Genomic DNA, 12,381 nt, shown 5'->3' on the forward strand with positions numbered 1-12,381 from the left:
CCTGCCCATTATTGCATAGGAAGTGTTACGACACAAGTCCTTCCTCAGTTGGCTGCCAAGCGTTCCTTCATATTTTGGAATATTTTGGAATATTTCCCTGTTTTTTTGAATCCCTGCTGCTTTGTGAAGCCAGGCTGAGCTGTGATATGAACATTTACCTTCACAGGAAGGCTCAGGGAGGGGATTTACAGCGAGGAGGGACCTCAGGGGATATTAAAGAGCCAAGACAACACAGGAGATGCAGATTTGTTACTCACACGAGCCTGGCTCTCACTCCACACCTCGGGGCCGTGTCCCTGCTGCTCCCTCTGGATCCAGGGGTAGCATTCCAGGTGGGAAGTGACATCACAGAAGGCAGTGCCATCTCCTGCACGCTCATCATCCACCTTGAAGAGCCAGCGCTGCACCTCCAGATTGTCCAGGACGAGCTGGCTGAGGGCACGGAGCAGCTGCAGAGCAGGGACACAAAACCCTTCACACCTCCAGCTCCCAAATAGTTATTTGGGACATTTATTACCAGTTATTTTCCTAAATATGTGTGGGAAGTGGATTTGCAGAGAATTCTCAAAGCCTGGCAGAAGGCTGACATAGTGGGATGACTTATTTGAAAGACAGAGTTTGGCACCTTGGCTAAAGGAGCTTTAAGTTCAAATACATTGATTACTAAGATTATATACAATGATTATGATAGATTTTATATAGAGAATATTTGATACTATATATACTTTATTTTATATTATATAATATTATATTATATATATAATAATTATTTTAATAAGTTTCTATACATTGATTATTATAGTGTCAATGGCAGTGATAAAGCCCTGTATGATATATATAGTATGATGTATTTTATATATAAAATATTATATATTAGATAATATATACATGTTATTTTATATATGATATAATCTTACATATATTATAACTATTTATTAAAATAAGTTTCTATACATTGATTATTATAGTGTCCATGGCAGTGATAAAGCCCTGTATGATATATATAGTATGATGCATTTTATATATAAAGTATTATATATTATATTAGATAATATATACATGATATTTTATATATTATATAATATTATGTATATTATAATTATTTATTAAAATAAGTTTCTATACCTTGATTATTATAGTGACAATGGCAGTGATAAAGCCCCGTGTGCTTCACTGTGCATGAAAATTGATGAATAAAACCATCAAAGACGTTTTTTCTGTCCAAGAGAGAGGGGGAAATGTGGGAAATGGATTGGTAGGAAATTCTCAAAGCCTGACAGAAGACACAGAGTGTGCATCCATATGCCAACCTTGAGCTAAGACATGCTGGCTTAGAAATGCCATGGAATGGAACTGGAAAGAAGTTTGAAACGATGGCCTTACAAATAAAACTGGGTATTTTAGAGAAATAGAACTATGAAAGATGCACTGTGTAGGACCCACGAGGGGCAATTTTAGATGATTGGCTTTGAGGCATTTACAGCGTGGTGTGGCTAAAGCTGATAGGCCAAGAAACACAGAAAATAGTTGGCTCCTGATTGCAATGGCATGAATTATAACATCTGTATTGTCTGAAAATGGAATAAAAGTTTTAAAAAGCCTCTCAGTTGCCCCTCTCTGGGTCAGCAAAGGGCACAATCCAACAATATGGGTTCATTTTCTCAGAGGTGTTTGAGTTGTTACAGCTGTTTGGGTCTGGATTGAAAGCTGCCTTTGAAGACATCCCTGTTTTCTGCACACAGGAATTTACCTGCCCAGCTGCTGGTTTTGGTTTTGTCTGAGGTTTTGGATCACCAGGAGTGCTCCATGAATCTTTGTGACAGGGGTGGACGATGCTGTTTGCAAAAATGTGCCAGGGCAGCAGCAGCCAAAACAGCTGGGAGATTCTGCAGCTGGAGAGTGCATCCCATGGTTATAAATGCACAGAGGAGGTACCAGGCAGGCTTTATAAAAATGCTAATTATTTATTTGTGTATGTACACAGATTGAAATGGCTTTCAAATGCCTTTTGCCCAGCTGGTGCAGGATGCAATTAGCTTCTTAGAAACTGCAAATGACTTTGAACCTGGTAAAAGTATTCTCAGATCTGGTTGCATTGGCTGGAGCCTTCTACGTTTTACAGAGTAATTTGAGGGATTTTTGCTTCTTTTTTTTAAAGATTGACCTAAAATACAATTACATGTGTTCCATTTGTGGCTTTTGAGAATCACATAAATGTGTTTTTCTTGAGGGCTCCCCCTACAGTAATGAAAAGGATCAATAATCCTGTAAGGACTGTACCAATCACAAAGAATTATGTGCTATCTTTAAGTGAAAATTGAATTGTGCTTTACCATGGTGTCACCTCACTTTGATTATTTAACCTAAAATGTCAATATTTCATACAAGCAAACAACAGAAGGAGAAATTCCATAACCCTGTAGGATGAACCAGAAGTATTGTTAAATAATTTACGTGAATCAAATAAATCAAACAGCTGTTTTGCAGGTCATTGATCATATATTTATTTCATCTACTGGAGAAGTAGCAATGGATTTGTGTAGCTTAAACTGTCCAGTGCTAAAGGTGATTAATAAAAACTAAAGCAATGTGAAAAGCCTCTTGAAGAAGCAGGAGCACCTACAAAAAAACCTGAACAATGATTATTTTCCTGGATGAGAAGTAACACCACCATAAAAATGTTGGGCTTTTTTTAAAATAAATATTTAGACATATCATTGTAAATTGCAAAATCAGCTTAGAGAATAAAATACTGAGGAGCTGGCTGCAAAATAAACATGTGAAATGAAAGCACAGAGAACCTCTTGTGCATCATAATTTCGGTTCAATAGCGTGTTGTTATTTTCCTACTGGTCATGCCAACAAGAGAGATGAATTTAGCAATGACAGGCTGCAAAGCAAAACTGCAGAGATGCTCAGGGAGCCTCAGTGGGAGCAGGCTGACTGAAGGGACATTTCCTCCCCTCAGAACAAGGATTTTTGGAAAATGTGCATCTTCACTCACTGGTAAAATGGATTCATTTCATGACTTCACCCATGGGGCACCAGCACAAACTGTCTCAAATATTGGACCAAACACTTGTACATCCTCAAGCCCATGAAGAACCCCAGAGTAATCGTGTCCCTTCCTGCCTTGGGCACAAACTGCATTTCATTGAGCCACAAAAGGACCCAACCTCACCCAAGACTCGATCAAACCCACAAGGGTTTGGGAGTTACCACTGGAAAAATAGTTGGGAGTTACTATTAAAGAATAACCCAGCATCCAGAAAAAAAACCTGCTGTGACCGTCAAAGTTCAGTTAGAAAAGAAAAACAAATAGCAAAAGCAGCAACAGGGCTTCCAGCAAAGCCCCTAAACGTGCCACAGAGTTTGCTACAAACCAAATCCCAGCCAAGGCACTGCAGGTTTAATATTTGCAGTATAAAGCTATTGTTCCTCGATGAGGGTCTCATCAGTGGAGTTCCTGGAGTGACCCAAGTGCTCACCTGCTCCCTGCTGTGGATGTCCCACTCTCCAGGAGGGGTTGGCACTCCAGCACTGGCAAAGATTCTCTTGCTGCCAGACTTGGTGCTGTAGAGCTGAGCCACTGCTGGCTCTGAGCCCAGCAGTGGCACCTGGAGCTGGTCAGCCACAGCCAAATCATCCAGGTGGGGAACACCCCCAACCATGTAGGCATCCCTGCCCTGGAGCAGAACCTGCAGCCTCTGCATTGTCCTGGGGCTGTACTTGAGCACAGTGGCCAGGCACATGTGATGCTCCTGGAAAAAAAGAGAACATTCATTCTTATGAGAAGTGGGGTTTTTGTTGGTTTTTTTTTTCCCTCCCCCTAATTCCTAAGGTTGCCCACAATGAATACATTATTAATAGCAGGCTGGGTTATGACCTATCCTGTAGCTTAGCAGTTTAAATTGATAAAAGCTGTTGGGGTGAGGCTCCATAATCGTGCACATCTTTAGTGGGTTGGAATGGCCTCGTTGGGAATAGAACTAATTACTACACATCTGTATTTATTTGATCCGTGTGGAATTATCCTTCTGTCAGGCACAGAGGCTGCTGGCCTTTGGATAATAGTGATTCATCTCAGCAACACTCCTGGCATGGTTTAACTCCAGAGCTCCTCAAAATCAATAAAAAAAATGAAAGATCCCCCCCCTCCCTATAGCAGGGAATGTATTTCACATACAGTTCAGGCTATTTGAAGTGATTCTCTGAGAATAAAACACTTTGATTTACAAAAGCTTTCAGTGCTTACATTAAATTACTGGGGATGCACATTTCCATTTCACAGGAGCTCTGATTGCTCATCTAAAGGACCACTTAAGGAGAGGGGAGCAGTTTTGTTGTAGGTTTTTTTGATTAAAACACAAGGGTTCCAACTTTTTGGAAGGAATTTCTTATTTCTTCCCAAAAAAAAGGTCTATTGCTGAACAAGCAGATCATGACATACCCTACAAACTGAAATTAAATTAAGAATATCACTGATGGCAGGTGAAACCTCAGAAATGTTTTAAACAACATATCCCATGCATGGCCTGCATATATTCCAATTATTTTCCCAAAAATACACTGAGGGTGAGACAGGGATGGAGAAATTGCACAAGAGAAATCCACTGCAATAAATTGTCATGAACAAATCATATTCCCAACAAGGAGAAAATCATCTTCCTACTGAGATTTCATCTCATTTAGGCCTCAGGAATTTTCAGGATAATACAAATCCTGGATTTGCCAGGGATTTCCAGCACTGAAGAACACAAAATATTTTCCTTCCAAGTCCTGGATGTTTATTGCCAGGGACTGAAGTAGAAATCCAGATTTCTTTGCTTGGATAGGGAGGATGGTGCTGGAAAAGAACACAAGGAATCCCCTTCTGTCAGTCCCTTGGTGCCTTCTCACACCAAACACAGCTCCAAAAGGTGCCCAGACCTCTCTGTGAAGGAGTTGGGCACCCTGCAAGGACAGCAGGAATGGGATCCTCTCCAAAGCTCCAGCAAAAAAAGAGAATTACAGAAGTTTCAGGATGAAAAGAACAGCAAACAAATCACCTGGAGCCCTTTTGCTTGCATCAGTTTTAAAGCCAAGACACTCAAAGTCCTGACCCATGGGTTGCCTTTAGCTGAGCCCTGCTCCCAAGCAGGGAGCTGGCCCATGCCAGAGCTCTGCCTGCAGGGAACAGGATCCATTCCCAGCCTGGGACCACAGTGGGGCTGGAGGGAGGAGATTTGCTTTGTGCCCCTCAGTAATGGATTTTACACTTAATTAAGAGGTCAGGCTGTAAAAGCTGCTTCATTCCTGCTCTTTGAGAGTGCTAGAGCTGTCAGGGTGTATGGGAGTGGGAGGGAGAGCAGGGAAAAGCAGAACTGAGGGATTCCAGCAGGAACAGGGGATATGGATGTGGAATTAACCACAGTTCTTGGCTCTCAAACCTGTTGATTTTTGATTGTTTTCAGCTTCCCAAGATCCCAGATCTGCCCTTGGCATCAGAGTCACCAGGAGAGCAAAGCTGCCTCCAGCTGGACACACCTCAAGGGCAGGATCAGGACCAGCTGTGCCTTTTCCACACATTTTCCTTCCAGCCAGTTCCACCAAAACAGCTGGGAAAATGTGCAGGGCTGATCTGTGCCTCTGGAATTGCTAAAAGGAGCCTCTGAAGTGGCCTTCAAGCCACTTTTATTGATTTGGAATAAATTTCAATCCATTAGGTGCAATAAAAGTTTTTTATTCAATAACCCAGGAGAAAGACCCTTTATAATAATTTATAAACCTCAAACCCTTACACTGTCCAAACTGGCACAGAAACCAAGGCATGACCAGGAGCAGTCCTGAGCAGATTCCTCTCCTCACAGAGGATGTATTCATTAAAAATATTAATTCTGAAATGGTAAAGAACACCTGTTAAATGAACCAAGGTGGGTTTTGCACATTAACAGGTGCATGGCACTCAAGAGCGAGGGGTCACCTCAACCTGGCTCACCTAAAATCTGGTGCTGCCCATTCTCCTGACAGATTTTGGCATTAATTCACAGTTGGGAGTTACTATTGGAAAAATAACCCAGCATCCAGAGAAAAAACCTGTTATGGCTGTCAAAGTACAACTTAAAAAGGAAAAATAGCAAAACCAGCAGCAGGGCTTCAAGCAAAGCCCCTAAATGTGCCCCAAAGTTTGAGAAGAATCAAAGCCCAGCCAAGACACTGCTGTGGGTTTAACATTTGGAATATAAAACAATTACTCACTGTGAAGTGTCCACTGCACTGCAGCATTTTCAGAAACACTGAACACACTGTACATTAATTAGAACATGCTTTAGCACATGAAATTAAACCTGACTTGACAGGTTTGGAACTCATATTTCTCTAGTATTGATTGTTATTCTGCAACTATCACTTTTGTATTAATGGAGCTCATATTTATGTATTATTCTGATCTGTTTGAAACTCAGATTTTTGTATTATTACCTCACTTTATTTAAGCCTTGTTCTTTAAGGAGCTCTGCACTGGATTTAGTTGCAAGAGCCCTGCAAACACAGCAATGACTGAGGGCTGGGCTAGCCAGAGATAAAGTTTGAGTAATAAGAATGGTTTATTGCTATGATTTGCTTAGAGATATAAATCTATCAAGTTCCCAATCCCAAGCACAGAGTCAGAAGGGACAAGAGCCTACAAATAGCCAATCTAGGACTATCTCAAGCAAGTCTATAAAGCTAAACCAGGATATTTATTTCCAATGCTCTAACTAGTAGTCTAATCAGTAAAGCCCTTAAACTTGCAATAATATTTCACTGATGTGTACCAGAGCGTTGCAAGTTATAAAATTTCCAATTTAATTTTACTGCATCCCTCAAGCTGTAGTAATTAGAAGACAAACTCACAGGGAAGCTGTTTATAGCTTCAGGGGTGAGAATTTTGAACCTGTCCTGCAGGTCAGCCATGTCCTCAGGGTTCCCAGATCTAACAGCTGCCTGCAGACCCAGGAGTTTATTGTAATACTGCAGTAGCTCCTCACTCAGAGCAAGGGGGCAGATGTAGATGACGTCCACGTTGGCATCTGAAACAAAGGGGCACAGTGCTCACTGCTGGGAGAAAGGTGCAACACTCCCAACAGCAATGCCAGCATCCCCAACCCTCTGCTCTCCAACAGCTCTCCTCAAAATGCACTGCAAATAAAGAGAAATGGGGCTGCATTCCCAAATCTTTTTGCCGTGCTTCAGCATTTCTCTGAAGCCAGGGCAGTGACCCAAAGGAAGAGCTGCTTCCTGGGATTCAATCTGCAGAACATATTGGGGCAGGATTTGGGAAGTGGTGCAGGGGGATTTGTGAGCCCAACTCCCATTAACATCAATGGGAATTGAACTGCTTGAAAAATACATCCCATTAATGCCAGTAAATTATAAAACGGAGCCATTCAGTTGAGAAAGCTGAGGAAATTGCAATTTTCTACGCTGCCTGGATTTTCCATGGGCTGTTCCTACTCCTGTGCTGCCCACACAAAAGCTCAGGGTGGGGCATCATTAATAACCACTGCTGGGCATGGCAGTGTGCAGGGCAGCACGGTGTGGAAATCTGCTTTTCCTCATGGAAAACAGCTTGGGCTGAAGGGCTGTGTCCACACAGAAGGAAAATCTGTAATACAGGCAGTTGGGAAAATTGGAACCACTCTGTCCTGCTAAAATATTAATGGTAATAGATGAGCTAATGAATTAATGGGCCTTGAGGCATCAATAGGCAAAGAGCACTCCAAGATTTTGATCCAAATCAGTGGGAAGCCTTGCATTGTTTTATTGTGCACAAGTGCCAGGGATAGCTGCTATTCCATGGAAGGACTGCAGCAAAGCAAGGCCTGGGCAAGGAAACCCCGAGCCAAAGGTTGGAACGTGAATGAGAGATCCCACTGCTTGACTTTGTTTTGCCAGAGCTGCAGGGAAATAATCCATATTTAAAAAGTGAGGCCAGAACTCACCTGAGGCATTAAAGTACCAGAGCCCACAAGCAGAGTCTTTGTATAATTATTTACCAGATAACTTTAAAAAATAACTCCTGGAAGAGTTCAGCACCATTCACCAGGCAATACTCAAGGGCAAAACTGACAGCTCTGGAGAATTTGGGGAATAAAAAGCTGCAGCACATTCTGCTGCTGTAGCACTGCCCTACAAGAGAGATAAAGACTCCTCAGGACACAGGGGGGCTCCAGGGACAGCTTAACCCACAGGAGGTCACAAACAGCAAGGAAATCCTCTGCTTTTCCAAACAAAAACCCAACCAAAGTGGAAAATCTCAGAGCTCCTCTGGCAGGCTCAGGTAAAGCAAATGATCCAGTTCATAATTGAGTTAATATTTCGCTCGTTTGTATCTTCCTTGTGGTCTATTTTACAGCAGAACCAATTTTCATGTTAAGAAATGAGAAAAAAATATCTGTTCAATGTATGACTTTGTCCCTTTAAGTTTCTATCATTTAACAGCCAAAAAAATCCACGTTAAAAAAAAGAAAAAATAAAAGAGTACAGTGGAAAAAAACAGTATTAGTGCCTAGATAATATATAAAGGCAATTACGTTATTATTTTAGGCAACTGTAAATTTCTGGATCTAATATATTTCTGTTCCAAACTTACTAAATGGCATTTATAAAATAATCATGATCCTGAAATATACATGAATCATGTGAAATATGTCATCCCAGGCAGCCAATGCAGTTGGTCACTGCTAACCAATATCCTTCCCTGCTTTGCTTGAAAGAAGCCTGTCAGGAAAATAAACTTGTAAATAGATTCCTTTTGCTGATTTAAAAGGGGAAAAAAAAAAGGATTTAAATAAGGGCTTGCTCCTTTGCAGCACATCTTTCTCTGTGTGAGCCTGAATGGGCTCCCTGATTTGGGGAGCACTGAACACTCTGTGGGGCTGAGCAGCTCCCAGGAGAGGAGGAGGCTGCTCCACCTCGGCACAGGCTTTTTATGGATAACACGGCCAGGAAATGCCACAACTCCTTCTCAGCTTCTCTGTGCTCTATAGTTAATATTAATATTAATTTGGAAAAGTCCCATTGTTGTTTTCTCTCAGTGCCAGCTGAAAGGGGGAATAGCCAGAGAGCAGGAGCTGATCACATACCCAGGATGTCACAGAGCCTCCCCATCTGCAGGTTCTGCTGGAGAGCAAGGTCAGGGATGTGCTCACGGATGTGCTGGGAATATCCTGGAAAACAAGGAAAGCCCCCCTCAAACTGCAGTCAGAAAACCCCTGGTACAGATTTGGGAGAAAAAAAAAATCAGATTTCTGGATTCAAAAAAGCTGGAAAAAAAAACCCTATTTGAAATCTCACAGCACTCATTGCAGCATTTTTCTGAATTTACTTTTATTACTGATATAACTTCACATTTTTCTGACATTTTAAATAACAGACCTGAATGTTACAGCCCTACAGAGTTTTCTAATTGAACCATGCAGACCATTTTGCTGGGAGTCTTTCATGTTGCTGGATTTTTTTTTTTTTTTTTTTTTTTTAATGTAAACACTGGGGGAGGAAAAAAAAAATGACACCATCATTAAGGAAGAATGCTGGTAATTTTGTCCTTCACACAGATAAAAGGCACCAAAGCCACTTCATTAAGGAGATGTCTCAGTGCTACCTGCTCACTTTGTTGCAGAGGAAAGGTGAGTGACAGCCTGTCTGAGCCTGGATTATCTCTTTGCAGGTCACAATTCCAGCTGGTTCCACGCTCACGTTCAAAAAGACTGCAGGAAATGACAGCAGCACTGTAACTATAATTTTTTTAAGGCTGTCATTTTCAAATTGGTGAAATTCCAAAGCAATTGTGGTGCCTGTGCAAACAGCCACAGCTCCACTGGCAGTCACCACCAGGGATATCAATTGTTTAATCCATCAGGATTAATCCCAATTTTCAGTGTTTGGCATAAAAACGTGACTGATTCAGGAACAAGATCCTTACATTTCCATATATCTGCACATGGAAAATCATCAGAAACCCAGGCAAAGCTCAATTTGGCTAAAAGCTGCTCAGTTATTTCAGTGCTTTCATGTAGGAAACAGCAAAGGGGATATTTCTGCCTAATTACAAAGACAATTACTACAAGTGATCAGCATTCTAAGGTGCTGTGGCAATTGCACACAGAACATGAGAAAATACAGAGCAATTAAAATTACCAGTTTAATTTTTGGTCATTTCTTACCAAACTTACAGATTACAGTCTGCACAGTGGTACCAGGCACTCGGAGAACTCATCTAAGTAAAATATATTGATTTGATTTTTTTTTTACTCCTCTAGTATTAAGCTACAGTAATTAGAAAAAAGCTTGCTCAGAGTATTTAAACTTTAGTCTCAAGGCTTCATTTTGTTCTGTCACCCAGTCTTAAGGCACTAGAAATGCTGCCTAATATTTTCAAACCATTTAAAAGTCAGCCTCAGAATGCAGCTGATTTCCTTACCCTGAAAACATTGGGTTTTAAGAACTAGGCCAAAAAACAACGTACAAACATCACTTGGAAAACCAGGAATTATTTGAAAGGAATAACAAAGTGGCAATTAAATAAGTAGAAATTTGCATTTTGCTCAGGCTTTGCAGATCCAGTGTTGTAGCACTGTGCTTTGCACAGGGAGGTTAATAAACCACATTAAGTGACAAGATATTAACTTGCACTGGCATGACCCCATTAGATTTAATGAGGAATTTTCACTGCTGGTGGATCCTTGGCCTCCCTCTGGACAGGATGAACCACATTCCTCCTGACCCACCTTGAACATTCCATACTCCAAAACTGGACACCTGAGGAAGCTGATTCAAGGGTTAATATTCCTCTTCCAGGCCAAATAAATGCAATATATTGTGCTCACAGGCTGCATGTTCCAGTGCAGCTGTGCCATCAGCTCTGGTGCCTGACCCAGCCCCCAGGCTGGGCAAGAAATTCCAGATGGTGGCTGGAATTGGGATGTGGCCAAAGGAACACTTGGGAATGGGACTGGGCTTGGCATTCATGACTCCAAAGTGCAGGGAGAAGGGCTAAAATAAGAGGAATTCATTCATTCATTGCCCTTTTAACCTCAGCCCTATAATGACCCTTTAATTGACATTTCCTTAATAAATTCTGCTCATCTCCAAGTGGCTTCTCCCACCAAAGAATCCTCAAAGGTTCCTTGGAGAACAGGAACAGCAGAGAGGGGGACAGGACAGAAATGTTCTTGGGCAGGATCTGAAGGAGGAGGAGGAAAATGAGCTGGGATCACTCACCTGGTGCTGCCCAGGACCTGGGACAGCTCTAGGAAAGGACAGCCAAGGTTTCATAAATAAAACTGAATTTTTGTCTCTGTTTGGCACACGTTTGTGTAACTGTAAATCTGATTTAAAGGTTCCAATTCATTTCTCCTCATCCTGCCTGACAACAATCCTTAACCACTGGATTCTGCTTTGCCCTTTTAGCTATCCTAGAAATCCCAAGTTTTTCTTTGGGTGAAATAAATGGAACCATTTGCTCCTCCCAGCAGTACAATTTAAGCTCTGCACCATCCCTTTTCCTGGATTATTTCCAGAAACTTGACATGAATCTGAAACTGCTGTGAAATGAGAAATTCACCCTCCTGGCTCTATCACCATTCCTTGGAATTCCACCTGCAAGGGAAGAAAAATCAGACTCGGATTTGTCCCAAATGCTGAAATCAAGGACACTGAGCAGAGAATTTCAGGGTTTATTTCTGATTTACAAAACTGAACAGAGAAATCACTGAGTATCATCAGACTTTGGTGTCTTCTTGATTATCTGCTCTGTCCCAGGTTTTGTAGCTTAAATTTTTTTTTATGGTTGCAAAAGGCAGTAAGAAATAAAAATACTGCTGAAATCAGCTGGCATTTTACATATTTAGTCCTTTTTGACTGAGCCAAATGTTTGCTGTTTAAATTTTCCAGCTTCCTCTAAGTCTACTCCAATAATTCCTAATTTTAAATTATCAAATGTGCAGGAGGAGAATAATTACACACAAAAAAATTTTATTGTTAGATTTTAAAAGTTTTTAGTGTAGGGATTTTATGTTTTGACCTTTAAAAATTTTAAATATCAGCTGTTCTTAAAATTAGATCAAACCAAAATTGCTCAATGTTAAGAATTTTTTGTTGCTTTTTCTCAAAATCAGTCTAAATCTTAACATTTCAAAAGAAGGAAAAAAACGCCAAATATTTCCATTACATTTTAATAAGCTTATCATGATTTAATCCATGCAAAATCCCAATGGAATACTGGAAATATCCAGATATAGCTGCATTTAATAAAAACAAGCAGGAATAACTTTTCCAAACAGCACTTTCAAATCCCTCTTTTAAAGGGAATAATTTATATTTTTAAAAATATTTTAACCTACTTATATAGGTTTTCTAATT

General features: G+C 40.8%; 1 protein-coding gene across 1 annotated transcript in view; it reads right to left on the reverse strand.

Moving 5' to 3' along the window:
- Positions 1-12,381, reverse strand: part of IQCH (IQ motif containing H) — a 53,450-nt gene that overhangs the window by 26,793 nt on the left and 14,276 nt on the right. Inside the window, 4 exon segments of the mRNA XM_050978544.1 lie at positions 258-449; positions 3,489-3,761; positions 6,874-7,049; positions 9,105-9,188. Coding sequence (XP_050834501.1) covers positions 258-449; positions 3,489-3,761; positions 6,874-7,049; positions 9,105-9,188 — 725 coding nt within the window.

This window comes from Serinus canaria, chromosome 10 (assembly GCF_022539315.1).
Source record: "Serinus canaria isolate serCan28SL12 chromosome 10, serCan2020, whole genome shotgun sequence".
In the NCBI taxonomy this organism is placed as follows: domain Eukaryota; kingdom Metazoa; phylum Chordata; class Aves; order Passeriformes; family Fringillidae; genus Serinus; species Serinus canaria.